Genomic DNA, 18,230 nt, shown 5'->3' with positions numbered 1-18,230 from the left:
TATATGCATGTGTATATTTTTGCACCTTTTCTTACCACTGTATGTATGACCTGTCCATTCCGTTGATTACATTTCTTGTAACATTTGTGAGGGCTCGTTTCGATTAAGAGGCTGAGCGATTGAGGGTATGTGCATTAAAAAATTAAAAAAATAAGCCAGCGCTTGTAATGGCGTTAGCGTATCTCCTCAGCATCGCAGATAGTCGAGCACTACGCGCAGTTGTTCACATGACGGGCTTCTGGAAGACGTGCGTTCCCCGAATCGCGACTGCTGCCCGAGGCTATATAGCATGATTTTACACAACCGCGTCACTACCCTGCTTATACATGCAGTGCAACATTTCATTGTAGCTATTATAAAACCCGCACATATATACATAACTGTTTAATCGCTGACGGCCAGCACCATGGCCATCTGCGATTAAACAGCGGCATGGCGCAAGGCATTTCCGACTTCTCAAGGTGGGCTCAAATACCCATTTTCCAAGCATTTCACCTTAAATAAGCCGAGCACCAGACAGGGGAAAAGCTGGTACCATTGTATCACCGGTGGGTACCCGGCTGCACTGGTGATCGAACCCCGCACCTCCCGCATGCGAAGCGGATGCTCAACCACTTGGCCACCGCTGCGGCTGATGACCAGCCGCTGTTTACAGCCTCAGTTAGTGACACTGTGAATATTTATGCGCCTAAGCTCGATGCAAGGCGCTTGCAACAAAAGTAGCCAGCCATTTTGCATATAGAGCACCGGAATGCAAAACATAAAAGGACAAAGAAGGGCACTCCCGAAAAGAGGAGACAATCATAACCACGCGCCCTCCGTGTTTGCTTTGCACGTAAGCAGAATCTTCGGTACATAATTCAGTCTACCACCGCGACGAGAAGTTATACTACACATGAGGCCCGTTAATTGCGTCCAAGAGTCCACTCTGACTGCATGCGTACAGTGGATTGCCATGAAGCTGGCATAAATAAAACGTAACAAATATGAAAAAAAAACTACGTCAAAAAAGAATTTCGGCAAAAGATGATCCAGAACACACAGAGACTCCGTTTGCTCCCTTTCCGGGCCTGAAGGCCGCAAGGAACGTTCACTGACGGTGATGCGCAGATTTCAACAGTAGTGGACATGAAATTTGTCGCCGGGACGACAAGCAGCCTCCCTTCTCTCCACCCGCCCCCTGCATGAAAACCCACGCCCTCGTAACGTTATCTGCCCGCCATCAGAATGACCCCCGTGGCCCTTTTATTTCCTTCTACCCTGCGCCATCATCTCTCAAAGTAGCGGGCGGCGCGGTGGCGAGCCACGCGACAGCTAATGACCGCCGTTCCGTCCCTTGTCTCAGTCGCACGAGGCATTTGTCGACCCATGCGAACGCGGCCCGTGCCCAGCAGTGCTGGCGAGGATGCTGCCGCGCTTTGTTGACTTGCGCGTGCCGCCGTCAGCGCTTCTTCTGCTGCTTCTTGGGCGCGATCGAAGCCGCAGAACCCGCTTCTTAGCCCCGTGCCCTCCCTCCCTCAACCCTCCCTGCCCTTCCCTTCGTACGTTTTCTTTTTGCTTTTATTCTTGTTTTTAAAGGTTGCCGTCGGGCGCCCAACGAAACGAGGAAACAGCCATTTGAGACCAGCCGACGCGCTCGGCTGCACGCGGTGTGTCTATTTGCGCTCTGTAGTGTGGACATAAGCTCGGGGCCCCAGTTGACTTCGGTTAAAGTCCCTGCCCTGTGTGCAGCCAACAACTGCGACCATGCTCGGCCGTGTATAAGGAGCCGCCAAAAGGGAGAACTTTCCGACGCAGCGCGGTTTGTCCGGCCGCTTGAATCGACGCGTTCGTTCGTAACGTCTTCGCTGACAGAGAGGACACTTTGGACAGAAGGTCAGCCTGAATCTAAATTTGTCTTATTGTCGGCGAGTGACTAGCTGTGGCGGGCGTCGCAAAGTATTGCCTGTGTATTCAAAGCAAACTTAACTGTTAGGGCAATTAGAGCGTCTTCACGAAGGGAAATATCGGGCTGTTAATTGGCCCCCGAGCAGACACGGTGATGTCCACATTTTCTTTTTTTTTTTACGAGTACACGCAATGCGAGTGCGCAAAACACTGTAAACGCTGTTTTTAGTTTGAGTCGCTTTCGGAGCACACTAGAAATAAAACATTGCAGAAAAAAAAAGAGAAAAAGAAACAGAGAACACCAGCAGCGTCCTCCCGCAGCGGATGGTTATTCAATCACGACCCTGAGTCCCAACCGAGAGGACGCACGCTTGCTTCATTAATTCATTAATTACCAGCTGCAGCGCAGAGCGGCCGTCGAGCGGCGGCGACGACCAGTGATTCAGCCGCGTGCTCTGACTCAGCGGACCGAGCTTCGCCGCCGGGCCGTCCAACATGTGCGTCGGCATGCGCAGACTGCCACGTGTTGTGTTGTGCGGCGCGCCGGCAGCGAACACTGCGGGCCCTTTTCGTTGGTGCCGACCGCTCCCCGCTCCGCGGCAGCCGCGTGATACGCGTATGCGGTAAAAGAACTAAGTGCGACCACGGAGCAGCAGCCAGGACGGCACGCCTAACGAGCGGTGACCGACGACACCGCGGTCTATATCATTGTATGTCCCGGTGTGGGAAGGTGTACCGCCGCCGAAGAGTGCCAACCAGTGGCTTGGCGGCCTGGAGGACAGGGCCGCCCGCCGACGTGACATCGGCCAAGCCGCCGATACACGGCGCATGCGAGCAGCAGCGGCCATACGGTGGCTTCTGCGCGCCGGGGCACGCTCGGCCGCGTAGCGCGTCTCACGTTCCGCAGCCGGAAATCGTGCACGGGCAAGCAGTGCTCGCGTTTGCTGCTAGAGTCATGAGGTTGTCCGCTTTTGGTTGGTCCCTTTGTTCCTGGTTTCTGTTTAACGTTTGGAAAAACAGCTTTGCTCAACTACGCCGGTGTCCTTCCCTCGACTCGACTCCCCCACCCCTTCGTGAGGAAGAGAACAATTCACTTTGATTTTGAGACTATGTTTGCGTGCCAGCCGCGTACGGCTGTAGAGACGGTGCTTTTTGGTTACGCACACAGAAACCTCGGGTGCGTTCACGTCGTCGCGTTTAAACACGTAGACGCCCAAGGTTCACGCTTCGCGGCTGTCGTCGCCGACGTTTTCAGCAGATTTTGAGAAGGAGAGGCAGATTACTTTTCGAAAGTTTCCAGGCCCCCTCGCCTGTGACTGCAAGGCTATTAGACCACTTCTGGCGCTGAAGCCATAGAGGGTACACATTTAGAAGCAAATATTCTGGGGCATTGTGCATGGAAATCCTCAAACTAAAAGCCTACATAAGGTGCCTCTGAAGCTCGTCTCTTATTGGTGTTGAATTCAATGTCACATGCGACAGCTGTTGAGGAATTATAGTATCTGTAGAGGAATTTCCCTGGCCCCGGAAAAGTAGCAGCCAAACGGCAGTGTCTCTGCTCTGAAGTGTCTTGGTCTGGAAGTCATGCTGTATTGGCGAAGGCATCGAAACGGAGCAGTTTTTGCTTATTTACGGAGCTGAAAAGTTTGCTCAGCAGAAACGGTTCGCGCTTTCTGTAGCTTGCGATTCATGAAACGAAACAAGAAAAGCTCCGGCCATGCTAGCGCTTGTTCTACAGCGCTCGTTACCAAGATCAGGGTGTAGGATTCCGCAAGAATGATCCGAATGATAATCGTCCCGGATCCTAAAGGCCCCTCGAGGAGGAGAAACTGAACCGGCGCGCCTGCCGCACCGTGGCCTGCGGAGTGTCCGTCCGCAAAGTGACCGAGCATTAGGGCATGGAAGCTGCCACTGCTGTTGCTGCTGCGGCCGCTATCGCGTTGCAAGCGTACAGGACGACGCCGCGGTGTGTTGCCGGGACATATACGCGAGCAGGGCGCGCCGGCAGCGGCTGCGTTAGGTGGGGGGGTGTTGCCCCTAGGGAGAGAAACTGTAGTTGGGGGGGGGGGGGGGGGGGGGCGCCAGGCACGCTTTCATTTTCTAAAGAGGCGTGACGCATGAAAACGATCCACGCTCTGCCTTTTGACGCGCTTTTCTCTCTTGCCGATTCCGCGCGGGCTCGTGGTGGCGGCAGATATATATATATATATATATATATATATATATATATATATTATATATATATATATATATATATATATATATATATATATATATATATATATATATATATATATATATATATATACACATATACGCGAACGTAGCCGGTGCGCAGCCGAGCAGGCGCGGCCGATCGCCCCTGCACACGCAGAGCAGGGCCTCGCCGAGGGCGCAGATCGGGTGCGCGCCGTAAATTAGACAGCCGCCAGCAGTGGCCCCGCGGCGGTGTGTGCTTTGTGCTGCGCACGCACGCACAAGCTCGCGGTGATCCTCCGCGGCGTCACTTTGGCGAAATTGAGTGAGAAAGACAATTGGCGGCCGCGGCGTGGCTACGAGCCCGTCTTCGCGGAAGGGTAACGCGAAGCGATCGGCCGCTGACGCCCGCGGGCCGGCCGTCACGCGCGAGCATCCGCTTGACGTATGCGAGGTTCGCACTGATTGCGCCGCGTTGGGCTGTGCGTGTGTTACCGAGCTTGCTTGTTCGGCGAGGAGCGCTCGGCTCGAGAGGGAGGGAGAGCAGGCGACCCTAGCCGGCTGACGGGGAAGCGAGGCGATAAACGCCCGCTTTCGTTAGCGTCCTGCTTCAGCAGCGCGCGCGTCGAACGCACTCTATGGGCCGCTGGAGATGGGCACGTTTCGCCCGCGAATGCAATGGGCCGAGATGAAACGCGCCAGGGTTGTTTGGCCACGTGCTCTCAGCGAGATGTGCGAAGCGTTATGTCGACTGTCCTGACACCTTGCGGTGCTTTTTGCGGCGCCCTCGTGAACGTAAACACCTTCCAGTGCTATAATTAGAGAGGGAACAAGCTGAGATTAAGAGGTGAACCGAATGATAGAGCCAATAGCAACACATAACCGCCACAATCTTCTGTACAGTTCTTTATTGTTGTAGCTTTTTTGCGTAATCCGGTTAGATGAACGCAAAATTTGAGCTTCGGGTGCTAGGAGGCCGACAGCCGTGCAATTTGTTGCCCTTTCCTATTGATTTCGTTAAAATCAAATCAGAGTGGTCAGCTGGTCACCACCGTAAAGGATCGTTTTTCGGAAGTTTTAGCTTTAGAAATTTACTTTGTGTTTTCAATAGTTTCCAAATTTATCGTCATAAAATGCTTAAATAATACAATCTAAGCAGCTCTGTACAACATATTTTCTTTTTTTTTATGTATCTCCTCACAGAAAACACGCCACATTTGCCCCAGTGTTGTCGTGAACAGAAAGCTCGATAAATCAGCTAGAACGAACTAACCAGCTACATCACCACGCCGTGCTGAGCCGAGATGACAGACGACAGAACCTTAGGATCCACGTTCTCGCCTTGAAGTTGATAACCACAGTTTTCGTTTATTGTTTCTCTTCTTATTTTCTGGTGTTGGGGCGAAAGATGCTGTCCGAACCGAACTTTCGGTTAAAAAATGAACGCAATATATGTTATTAGTGGGCAGTGCCATCACAATTTCACTTGGCATGACTTGTGTGCATTCACGCAAACGCATTAAGTAACCCATCCCATGCATTGCATGTCTCTCGTTGATTAACTATACTTTCTACCGCGGTCACATTTATGTTGAGTCACAGTCGTTTACCTTTGTTCTTTCTTCAATAGTGTTCTTATTTAGCATGTGTCCCATGCATACGTAATTTCTATTCGGAGCAAGGATGGCGTTGATTTTTATTTCTTCACTCGTTACACATGTCAATTTTGTCGTTATCGTATTTGCTGCTTGTAAAAGCTAATTGTGTTTCTCATTCATCACGTGAAACATTGGTAATATCTTGTGGATTTGCTTTCATACAGTACATAACTTTTCGTTGCTGTTGAACATTTGTCTTATCTGAACGGTTCATTGCCTTGAACTGTAGTGGCGCAGAGTGCCTGCCAGCCATCCTGCCTTTATCTCTGCCCGCTGCACGGAGAGACTCAGTAAAACAAACAGACAAATAAACAAACATTCTCATTTAACATAGCAAGGGCGGAAACCTTCAAGCCTCCTGGAACTCTATGTATACATAATGTTGGCTGTTGAGACAATCAGTTCCAGCACGAAGATGGGCGGGGCAGAGCTCAGTTTTCGTGGTACGCATGAATCTGGGCTCAAGCCCCGAGGCCCTGATCTATTGCATTCATCACTGTTCAAGTGCGGTTCATGCACGTCATCGACGTCGGCGTATTAAACGACCTTCCCCGCTCTCCGGCGCACACCCACGCGCACCGCCACTGCGTTCCCTAACGACTCTCGCTCCCCCAGCCAACAGCCACGCGAGAGTACCGCCACGGCCAAGACGCGGCGGGAGGCAACAGGCGACGCCGGCGGCCGCCGTTGCAAAGTCTGTCTGCTGCACGATCGCGGGAACTACGCGAGCGGAAGGGAGAGAGGGCGCGGGAACGGTTCCGACGCTAACCGGAACCGGAAATAGTCGCAGGGACCAGACAGCAAACGGCGCAGCCGCGCGCGCGGGAGCGATTGAACTCGCATTGATCTCTCGCCTTTTGTAACCGACCCCTCCGAGACGCTCGGCGGGAAACGAGGGAGGCGTGGCGAAAACAATTTTCCCGCCGCCTGTCCCACATACGCCGCGGTCCCGATGATCGCCGCGAACAACTCTGGGCACGCCACTGAAGGGGCGGCGGAGAACAATGCTCCCATTTCTGACGGGGAGCGCGACAGAGGAATGGCCGTCGGTACGCTACGTGGTCGTGCACGATGCGTTCTACGCGCTGCGCAGACCTCGGCGGGATATGCGGGGAAGCGTAGGGCGTTGCTTTCCGTTGCAGTGGGGCAGGGGGAAGAAGTGCAGTAGAGAACAAGGGGAAGACCACTTTTTGGCTTTGTGCCCGACGCAGAAATTTGGTGGTGTTGTGCGAAAAGCAAATGGCGTGTGCCATGCTCTCCCTCTGTTTGCATGCTGCGCATACTGATTGAAGAAGCGAGTCCGATATAGGCGTGCGCACTCAGAAACCACCCATGAAAATGGCTGTGCACCGCTATCTTTTATTTTAGCCTGCAAGCGCGAACATGACGCGAGATGCCTCCACATGATTTTCTTAACGTTGTTTATTTTCTTTTTGCTCCATTTTCCCTATGCTTTGCGGCGGAGCTGACAGTTACGCCAATATCTAAGGTTATAAAAATAGAGAGAAGAGCTAGAGATGTTAAACGCCAGGAAACGCTTTATTTATGACTTCGTAGGCACGATCAAGCATGTGCCATGAATCTTAACTTATACCCACAGCGCAATGATCCGGCGTTTCTAGCATGACCATCGCCCCGTCAAAGCTCCGGCTGTTGCCGTCACCGATGCTACTCTGGAGAGGTTCCTGCGTTACACGCAAATAAAAGCTTCTCATTGCGTGTTTACAGGAAACACGCGCCCAAAGCGTCAAACCGTGTATGGGAAGCTGGATGCGACACGCATGCAAGGGCACCGTGGCGTCTAGGGATTGACTTGGAGGAAATAAAAAAGAAAAAGAAGAGGGGAAAGGGAAAAGCAAGTCTAGCAAGAAGAATAAGAAACGGAGGCAAAGGCGCTCTCTGGCCAGAGTGACGGTAGCGTGGATTTCGTGGAAAGAGCTAGAGAAAAAAAATAAGTGCACGGGGATGAAATAGGGGAAGAGGCTGAGGAGGGTACGGCATGGAGCTTTATCACACTTCTCTGCCTGGCGACATGGAGAATTCGCTTCCTTCCCGGCGTTCCATCACGGCCTGCTCCGTGCAGGCAGAGAGGCAAGCCCTGCTCTACAGACGCCCCCGCCGCGCACTTCCCCCCCCCCCCCCCCCCCCTGCTTTCCTTTCCTTGCAGCCGACGCCGACGCTGCCAAGGCGGCCAAGAAAACGATGCGGCCCGAAAAAAGAGCGCGGCGCCGCCCTCAGAAGCCTTTTTCTCCATCGGACTGGAAGTGCCCCGACATGGGTGCCGCTCGTCCCCTCCGGGCAACGCCGTTCTACTTAACAGTGCACCGCACTTTCAATCCACACCTCTGCGTGCACCTTGATCTCTTGCTAACGGCTTCTAACCCATGTTTAAAAAGCCACGCGAGTGCGATAATCTGCGCTCATTCATAATTCACTACATATGATTTTTTTTTTCTCAAGATAGCGTCTAGTTTCTTGTGTCTGTTGTCATTCCAATGATTTGCCGTACGTGAGACATGAAAATCACAAAAAACGAAGAAAATATAGCAAATAGAAGGAATGAAGACAGCGCAGTGCTGATACAAGGTCGGTCAGACATGGAGTGCGTTTCTTGTCCTCATTCATTCCTTTATTTTACATGTGGGCTCTGGGCTCACTGGCCGTGGAAACCAACCTATCAGGACCTATAGGCTGCTACATTGCTTAACGATCGAGCGTTCCCGCCGCAACGTTGTACCAGGACCACGAAATATGTACTCCCCATTCGAAGTATTCCTAACACGGTGATGACTACACTGCACTGCATTTCGTCTACTAACCGTTACTGCATTCCGCCGCCTCTGGTATCCCTCCCGCGTTGGCAACGCTCTGCCACAAGGGGACGTTTCCCCGCCTGAATCTTTTCGTATTTCATCCTGCCGGTTTACGACGAAAAACTGAAGAGTGGGATTCGACGCACACAATTTTCACGGAGGATTAAGACATTTTTTGTTAGCAGTAGGACTGCCGAGTATGGGCCTTGGGTACTCCAACTCCCCGCATAGGAAGAAAAAAAAATAAAAGTTGTGCATTCGGTGTGCACACACTTTTGATAGCGCTTCCTTTCACATAGCTTCACCTCGCTGCTTTGCTTCTTTCATCTGTGCCCGTGTGAAGGGCGCGAAGCCGAATGGTATAGAGAGTTATCTTGTTCTGCTTGCTTGAGAGCCAGCAAACTGCCACAGAAAGATGTCCGCCACACACAGCAACCGAGGTGCCAGGGATGAGGCAAAGACAGCCGCTCCGTGAGCCGCTGTGCCCTGACCGAGACTATAGCGCGCGTGCAAGGCAAACATGAAGAGAAGATGAGCCCAACGGGAAGGAAGCCAAGGAGAGACGCCACAGAGCAGCCTGATTGGTCGCCCACCCTAGCGTATCGATCGCTGTCGCCTTTTCGAAACAGATATTCGGTCGCTAAAGGACGCAGTATTAGAGAGATTTTCGGCGTTCCGGAGTTTGCGCCGCTCGAACTGCGTGGCTTGTTTTGCTCTTCAGGTTTTTTTCTGTGCCGCGCACGGGCAAGGCGGGCATAAATCGGGCTACGTGTCTTCGCGCTTTGCCCCTTCTCGCTGCGTCCAGAGCGAAACGCGTCGACAAAGTTTGCGCGAAATCGCGCTGCGACTCTAGGTTTCGCCTAAAGTTGGCCTCTATCTAACAAGGGGGGAAGAAAGAAAAGGGCATGCGATTGTTGCTCATCCCCTTGCTACAGCGACCGAGTGGCTTATACAGAAATCCTATTGATGTATTGACTCTACTGAGCGTTGGTTTTGTTATATGCTTTGAGTACGATGGCGCTGTCATACGCTCTTATTATAAATGCACACTTGTCTTGTGATGATCTTTCCTCCTATTATCTTTCTCCTATGAATGATCCCGTGTGCAAATTGTTGCTGTATGTTGGGCAGGCGGATGTTTGCCGCAAGGAATAGCGCTGGTATAGCGAGCATTTTTTTTTCTACCGGGCACGGTAGCTCAGTGGCTATGGCGTTCAGCTCCAGAGCCCAAGGTTGCGGGATCGAGCCCCCACCGAGGAGGCATTATTTCGAAGCAGGCGAAATGCGAAAACGGCTGTGTGCTGTGCGATGTCAGTGGAACATCAAGTGGTCGAAATTAATCCGGAGCCCTTCGCTACGGCGTTTCCCATAGCCGAGGTGCTGCGGCTTCAAGACGTTAAACGTCACATACCATACCATACCATACCATACCATACCATACCATACCATACCATACCGTACCATACTAGCAGCGATGGCGTAGAGCTAGAACATCCGCATCGCGTGCAAGAGGACACCGGGGTTCGAATCCCGGCGCCGCGCAATTCGCCATCGCGTTTAAAAAAAAAAAGAAAACTCCGCGTGTCGATGGAATTACATAACCACGCCTAGGGTACGGCTGATCTCAGACACCAAAACAGACAACGCACTCCCTCACCAGAGCAGGATTTGGCCACCCTGGTGTAGTACTCGGCCACAACCTTCTGCGAACGTACCATACCATATCGTTCTACCTTTCACGTAAGGACCGTTTGTAAAATGTTGGAAGAAGCAGGACCGCTGGTTTCCCATTTTATTTAGTAGCTCTTTATAGTGTAATTTCTCGGCACTTGAGAACACCAGGATGCCGTTTAAAATACAACTGCCTTTTGCTCCCTGTAAAAGGGTTGAGAGGGTTAGGGCAGGCCAGAGCCCTTCCCTCCTTTCCCTTCAAGAAAAAAGAAAAGTCTACCCTAGGCTTGTCTGTCTTCGTGCTGCACTTTTCTTCTGAACTCGGGAGGCTGATTGTCGCTTCTGCAGATTTTTTTTATTCAGGTTCAGAATTAGATTCATATGCACTTCAATACATGTTACATGGGTAATAAACGGTACAGGAGGAGTCCCGAAGTTAGCTGTCAAGGGGACGTCGTAGTCGCATACGTGGGCAACAGTTTATGTCGTATTTGTACTTTAATCATAAAGCATAGGAGCTAGCACATCCACATAACTGCGAAATTGTCGTCGGTGTTTTCTGCCGTGACGCAGTCGGCGCTCACATCTGGCACTGTTGGCAAGTTATCGTCCTTATTCTCCACGCCGGTCGTGCCGGGAATATGACACCCTTTTGGCAGCGCACTACAGAGAGCTCTGTGTTACCAAGTTGCGAAAGTTATGCGCGACGCTTTATTCAGGTTGGGCTGCACGCTCATATGCGAACGAGCAAATTTAGTCGCCGACTTGCGCAAGGTTTCACGCTGTTCTGCAATATCACCTTCGCGCTCTGCAGCGGGAAAGGAGACAGCCCTTTCATTTTGCACCGACGTGTTGCGTAACTTCTGTTTTTTTTTCTTCGCTCTTGCGGGAAATCATTAAACAGCGAAATAAGAAAGTACGCCTTGAATGTCACTTCGCTGTCCGCTTAACATGCCGGTCAGAAGTTTTCGCCACCTGTACAAAACTGGGGCCGCTTTTCCGTCTTTTAAACACCTTTCTGCCCCCATCGGGCGCCCCGACATGACATCCAACAAATGCATATCAGCGTGCCTTCTACAATCGGGACGCAGTGAGATCCGCGGGCTCAGAAATAACACGCCTCGGTGTTTTCAGGTGTGCAGGCGCGTGCAGGGACGCTTTTACGCGGGCCACTTTGCGCCGAAAACCCCGAGAGGTGGCGGGCGGATCGGCGGAGGAGGAGGTGTCGCTGCTCACAGTGCCGAGTGCCCAGGCCACGCGATGCTTTCCTTATCTGCCTCTCTCCGGGAAGTGGGATAACACGGTAGGCAGGAAGAGGAGGGGGTCTCTTTTGGCCGCCCTTAATTCAATATCGGGCTCAGGGGCCCCCGCTCAATCCGTAAATTATTTATCGTCCTGCCGACACGAGTGAGTGTTGCGATCCCGGATTGACGCCCTCCGCCGGTCGGAGCTGACCCACCGCTCCGGGGACCTGAAGCAGCAGCAACGCAGTGAGTGCTGTGCGCGCCTGTACGTGTGTGAGCGCGTGCCAAGCGCCTGTCCACGCTTGCTTTCTTGCTTCCTTGCAGGCGGGCTTTCCGAGCGCACTGAGGCCTGTACGCTGAGCAGGCCTGCCCGGCGGCTGCGTGCAAGAGGCGATTTGGCCGCTCGATAGCCGTCTTCCCCGCAGAGCAGCGTTGCCCCGCGGAAAAGGCCACCGCCGCCCTGGGGGCCCGCGGGGGAGATGGAAGGCGCACGCGTGGTGCCGCTACACGGGCATCAACAAAGGCGCAGAACAGCGGGGCCCCTTTCAGGAGACGCTGTCCGGCGATAACGCGACCCACTGAACAGGTTGTGTACAGCGGGACGCCACTCAGCGGCGTTCTCCTGGCGGGGCTGAGCGAGTCGGGGAAGAAGACTTGCATATCTGGCGAGTGCCAGGTTCCATGAGGCGCTCGGCGAGGCGCGCGCGAATTTGGGGGGTGGGGGGGGGGGGGGGGGGCTTCTACCACCCGCTCCCTTCCCCCTCTTTGGCAGCAGCGGCGTTGGCGGAAGCGAGCACTCAGTGGGTTTGTGATTCCATTACGGCCGAATTATGGAAGGGTTTCCTCGGGCGGGGACGCCGCCGACGCGTTTGCGGCAGGAGCCCGTATCCTGTTTCTTGCGAGTGCCTAAGAGCATTAGGGGCGTTTGTTTCGGGCGCCGTCGCCGGCACCGAAATCGAAGAGCAGGTCTACCGCAGAGTGCATGCAGCCTTCTTGAGCGGCATGGACGCTGTGCGCCATAGTCGGAGAAAAAAAAGGCAAAACAAGAACATGCAAGGTGAAGAAACAGACGCGGAAGGCGCCCATTAGCAGGAAAGCTTTCAGAATGCGGCCGCGCTGCTTGTGGAATGGGTTACTAGCTATCATGCATAGAGCTGCGGGGCGAAGCGATGGAGCGCCTATTTACGAGGAAATTCTTTTTTTTATTTTTCTCTTTTCCGCTTTGAGCGATAAAGCAGTGTTTTGTTGCGCTCAATTGCAAGACTAGAAGGGAACGAATATCGTCAATGGCCTCGAGGAACCGGTGCAATACCAAATCGCAAGAAATGAAGTGATTGAAATGAAGTTTTCCTTGTAAGACAAAAACCAAAAAGAAGTATTAGCATGTATAAAAATTGCAAAGCCGCATGGAAAATGGCCCTAACGCATTGCGCTCTTTTTCCATGGTCCAAAGGAAAGTGAACGAGCGTAGCAGGTCTGAAACATGGGGTGTGTGGACAATCGAAAGCGCGAACCTCCTTGGGAAGCCGAAGCGCAAAATCGGAATGCTGATCACTTTCCCCAGGAGTCGGTGCCAGAAACAAGCGTCGTTAAAGCTATATAAGTCTCTTTTTCAAAAAAGGATCTCTTAGGACCTTTAATATATATGCCATACTGAACTCAAGCCAATGGTTTCATTAATGGTGACTCCGATCGCCAGCCCAGCCTAACCCCGAGCTCTTCGCGCCAGTCCTAAGGTGGAGGCTGGAACAAAGGCACACTGTCGCACGTTGTCCCTTCCTGTTCAAAGAGTGCTATGCATTCTGTCGAGAAAGATACGAATGACGAGACTGTTCGGTGTTTTTACTGCGTGCAGCGAAAATTTTGCACACATCTATGAGATCCTACAATTTGCTCCTATAACGCCTCACCAAGTTACAAGTGACGACCTGAAGCGTTCGGAATTTGCTCACGTCGAAGGCGCAAGACTGCTGGGAACTTGAAGCATATAGATATTCGTAAGTACTGGGCTGGAGCTCAGTGGCAAGTACACAACTTCTCCAATTCACGGAGTCAATTAAGTTCTCATATAAGTGCTCTAGAAAGCAGGCGTACGGGACTTTTACCGGGAAAGCAGCTTACCGCACGCTTACATACAGAGTGATCAACGTCTGTTTAAGTAAATTAACTGCCTGAATTTACTTATTTATTCCCCGCGGTTAACAAAATGCATAGCCAACTGACGAAATAGGAGGAAGAGAAGGTCCCGGTTTCAGCGGCTCGATCACTACACGGCGCCTTTGCATTCTCCACGCCAATAATAGGAAAACGGCAGCTATGCAACTCGTGCATAAATTTCAGGCACCGACATTTCCGTTCCTCAAAATCTCGGCGCTCTCGTTCATGGGAAGAGGAACCGAAGAAACGGGTGCCTCACAAGAAAGCGCAGATCGGAGCGATTACCAGAAAAATATATCCGCTCCCAGTGGGCACTCTGTGGGCAGAGCTCTCCATAAGCGTCATCGGCGTCGTCGTTTCCGCGCGCGGGGAGATCTGTCATCACAGCTCGGCGCGTCGAGGCCCCAGCACTTGACGCTCAACACACACCGCCGGAGCCGGGGCCGGCGCCGCGCTCGGGCCCCCTCGACGATGACATGTTTATCGACGGCCAATCGCTGCCCCGCGGCTAATAAATAATATAAGCCCCGACCAGCGAAACATGGTCTCCCTAATGGCGGACCGCCGCAGGAGTTCGCGGCGCCAACAACAGAAGCGCCCTCTCCACGCTTGTCCGTTTTCCTCTTCCGATGTGGGCGCCCTTCGCGTCGCCGCAAGCAGCCCCCCCCCCCCCCCCCTCCCCTTTTCCGCTCGGAGCGAGAGAAAAAAGTGGCAATCCCTGTCCTCGATATTGCGATTAGCGCCGGATAAGGGGCGCCGCTGCACGGTGCCGGGCGGGGAAGAGGGGCGCCTGTTCGCGTCGGCCTCTTCGGGACACAAATGGAGGAGCCAGCGGGTCGCAGGGAGTCGAAGGGATCAGCGCCCAAGTGGGTGCTGCAGGAGGAGGATGGAGCCGCGGCTGCGGAGATGCGCGCCTCTTCCCACTGCGGCGGCGCTCGCGTAATTGGTGCCCGCGCTAGCCGCCGTGCGCGCGCTTCCGTGGACGCCGTTGCGGTGCGCCCCAAACGCCTGATTGAATGTGTGATGAACACCCGCGAGTGGTGTTGCGCCAGCGCTCCTCAGGGCGCCCCTCCATAGGCCGGTGGGTGGTGCGAGTGATGGCTATCTGTTTAATAAGCTTCCGCGTTTCGCGCCAGGGCCCTCGAAGAGCAGAATAGAGACGTTCTCTTGTGGCCGCGCAGATGGGCTGGCGATGAATTTAAGCGATGATTGCCCGATAGCAAACTCGGCTCCTACACCTTTCAGCCGCTAAAGACGTGTTTTTTTTTATTTCATTTGTTTTGTTTTCAGCTTGGCTTTCCTGCACTAAAAACAGGCGTTCATCGAAGGCTTGTCAGAATATATAAAGCAGTGCCGAAAAGACTGAAAGCTTGTTGCGCGGGTGCAGTTTAGTTACCGGCTCACAACAGAGTAAGCAGTCACGCTGAGCAACGACGTGTGTTTTCCTTCACGGGAGACGAAGCGTAGTCAAATTATAACCAGCATCGTTTACAGAACAGCTTGAAAAGCGATAGCGAAAAGATAGCACGGTATTCTCCACTTTTTTTTTGTTTTTAAATAAGACGAATCTCAGTTCAGCCTTTGTTTCAAACTAACACGTTTCTCAGTCGACGGCTGCTGGCTCCAAGCGCCTCGGTTGTGGACCATTTGGTGTCGTTATTTTGTCCGCAGGTGCGTAGTTGAGCTGACAAGTGTTATTACAATTAGGCGGCGAGGCTTTGGCCACACCAGTGCGCTGGAACGCGGGGCGACACATGTGACAGCCAGTATCTTTACTAATACTCAGAAGCCTTCCGCAGCGGTGTCTCCGTGCGCGTTGCCGTGGTCTTAAGATTAGCAGTACCTCACACACCAAATGAACCAAGGGACCATATCCCTGAGTGCCCCTCTTCTCGTTGTGCCGAAGGAAGCCCGTAGACCACAGGCTCGTTGCAAAGAGCACGCTTCCTGTTTCTCGATAGGAGAGAAAAGACGCGAGTGGTCCCTCGAAGAGCGCGCGGCGGGTTACACAGCGCCCTCCCGGCCGGGCCGATCGATTGCGGCGCTGGGCCCTTCGCCCCGTGACCCTCTAGCAGGCCTGTTCTCGTGCGAGACATAAAGAGGTGCCCGCCAAGGCGTGAAGAGGGCGCTGCGAAAGTGGCGGAACGGCGCACGCGCCGCGAAATGCGTTTTATATGTCGTCTGAGCGGGAAGACTCCTCCGGGAAGGCCCGTTCTCCATGCGGAGCCCATTTGCCGCTCTCTCCAGCGATCCTTCCTTGCTCTCTCTCTCTCCCCAGCCCTCGGGCCGTGTCTGTATTCGTGGCTCCCTCCTGCTCTATTGTTTTCGGCTAGCGTCGCCGTCCTCCCCCCTGCCCACACTGTGCAGCGCGGTTTATAAGAGCCGCGGCTATGCACTCGGTCGATTCAGTGGCGCGGCGGCTGAAAAGTCGGCGGGATCAACAGGAGTGCCGATATCCCGCCACCTTCGCGGATGTATACGGCGCGCGTGCCCGGCGTTCGCGATGTAGACGCGCGGACCGAGCCGCGAACGGCGGAGTCCCTCTTTCCCTCCCGCGAGGCCTCTCCACCCGGGGGGATTTACGGCGGCCATTTGGCGGCCCCAAAAGGCATTGTCTTTACGAGCTTCTAAAGGCCGCAGGTGCTCACTGCTTCACCGTGTTTTCCCCGCTTGTCCTCTGCAAAGGCTGCAGCTTTCTTGGCATCGAAATAGCGAGCAGTGCCGGGGAGGTTTCTGCTTGTGCACAGTGCACGCAAAGCGACACCTCGCACGCGCCTGCGTTGCAAGCTACGCTGGACCATCTCCGCAGGAAATGGCACAAGATACAGTAATAAGGTAGGGGAGCTATCTGGATGGAAAATCCAGCTGGCTACCCTTGCACGGTGGCGAAGAAAAGAAAACACCGATAGGGGGCAGCAGTTGCAAAGGACAGCGTGTTTCAGACACCCTGCCCTCAGCACATGCGTGCATCTGCACTCGCCTGTTGATGGAGCTAACGCTGGGTATGTTGTCTTGGTCGCAGACGCCGTCGGCCAGCAGCCGGTCGCGGATCTCCCAGGCGAACATGGTGGGGTTCTGCTTCTTGTAGTTGGCTATGGCGTCCACCACCTTGGGCGTGGCCACCTTCGGCTTGCTGCCGCCGATCACGCCGGGCCGAATCGAGCCCGTCTCGTAGTACCTGCGTGCGACGAAAAAGGGCGCACTGTTGAGCCCCTGTCGGTCACCCAAGCGTGTTGGCCACTGTCCGGCCATTTACATGCACTTAGTGATGCACGCGCACACACTCTCTCACGCATACTCTGCGTGCAACGGTGAACTTCTGGCTCCTGATCGTATATGTAGGCGGAAGCCACGTACGACGCGCGGCTCTGCTCAGGTTGATAGATAGCTAGCCGCTTCTATTTAACGACTGAATAGAAACATTTACTCCGTTTTCGAGGCGCCGATGAGCTGACCCACAGAAAGGCCATATTTAACTTTTTTTTTTACAATATGTTAGAGTCGACGCTTTGGCAGAACAAGTTGAAGCAGCGCAATAAAGCGGGAACGGAACTGCCAATTTCTGTACTTATTTTCATGCCAACTCGTAAGACAACGCGCGCGCATTTTGTACTACATCAAAGTGCCTTTCTTTGCCCACAGAAGGTACACTTTTCGTACGCGTCGTTGAGGGAAAGACAAAGGCCGTCTTACCGAAATACAAAGACAAAAATGCACAAGGAGAGGGACCGTACTGTTCGCTCAGCAAGTGTGTGCATAACACGCTCTGTTGCTGGTCATTTCCCGCACGTGATCCGCACTCGGATAAGATATTACGCCCGCCAAACCGACGCCGGCTGTTATTCCACACGCTTCTCCGGCGGCCACGCGCGTCAAACGGGCGCAGCCGTGCGTCGGGCGACTCCAAATTAGCTATCGATCCGTGATTGCCACACTGTCCTCTCGACCTCTGCAATTACGCCCCGGGCTTTTCCTCCGCATCCCGCGTAATTAATACGGGGGCCCCCGCGAACCACAGGTCGCTTCTCTGCTGAGCCGACGCGCACCAGCGTCCAGCCTCGCGGCGTGGTCAGCGGCCGGCCAAAACGCATGCGACGGAGCGCCGAGCCATCCTTCACGCGCGCCACTCCCCGCGACGTGGAGCTTCGGTCCCCGGTGGCGACCCTGCTCCGCAATTATACCCCGCCGGAGAAAGAGACAACGAAGCGACCAAACAAACCCGGCGCACGGGGGCACTTTCTTGCTCGTGAATTTGCTTTGTGCGAGCCCTGATTCGCTTTGATTTGGCTCAGCTTCCCCGCTCGGAAAAAGCCGTCGCACGACCTCGAGAGCCCACAAAATGTTTAGCGCACTCTTTAGGCATGAAGAAGAAAAAAAAAAGATCTATAGTGAATGCAATTTGATTTTTTTTTTAACTGCTCGTCTATAGAACCGTTTTGTAACTTGGCGGGTGAAAATTTTATGAACCTATGAAAGAAGTGATTGATCGTCGAACTGGTGATTGGTTAATAAAGAGGTTAAAATGGTTTTACTTGCGTTCGCGAACCGCATGCGAGTGTCGTTTCTGATTATTATCCTCGCATGCTGGCATGAGTTTGCACCGA

At 53.4% G+C, this 18,230-nt stretch overlaps 1 protein-coding gene across 1 annotated transcript in view; it reads right to left on the bottom strand.

The window, feature by feature from the left end:
- The window catches only part of LOC144114797 (uncharacterized), a gene marked incomplete in the record, with an annotated part of 203,632 nt that overhangs the window by 35,409 nt on the left and 149,993 nt on the right, over positions 1-18,230 (bottom strand). Inside the window, 1 exon segment of the mRNA XM_077648759.1 lies at positions 16,606-16,804. Coding sequence (XP_077504885.1) covers positions 16,606-16,804 — 199 coding nt within the window.

This window comes from Amblyomma americanum, chromosome 1 (assembly GCF_052857255.1).
Source record: "Amblyomma americanum isolate KBUSLIRL-KWMA chromosome 1, ASM5285725v1, whole genome shotgun sequence".
Taxonomy (NCBI): Eukaryota; Metazoa; Arthropoda; class Arachnida; order Ixodida; family Ixodidae; genus Amblyomma; species Amblyomma americanum.
Note: the sequence above shows the minus strand (reverse complement) of the source record. Positions and strands in the feature narration are given on the sequence as shown.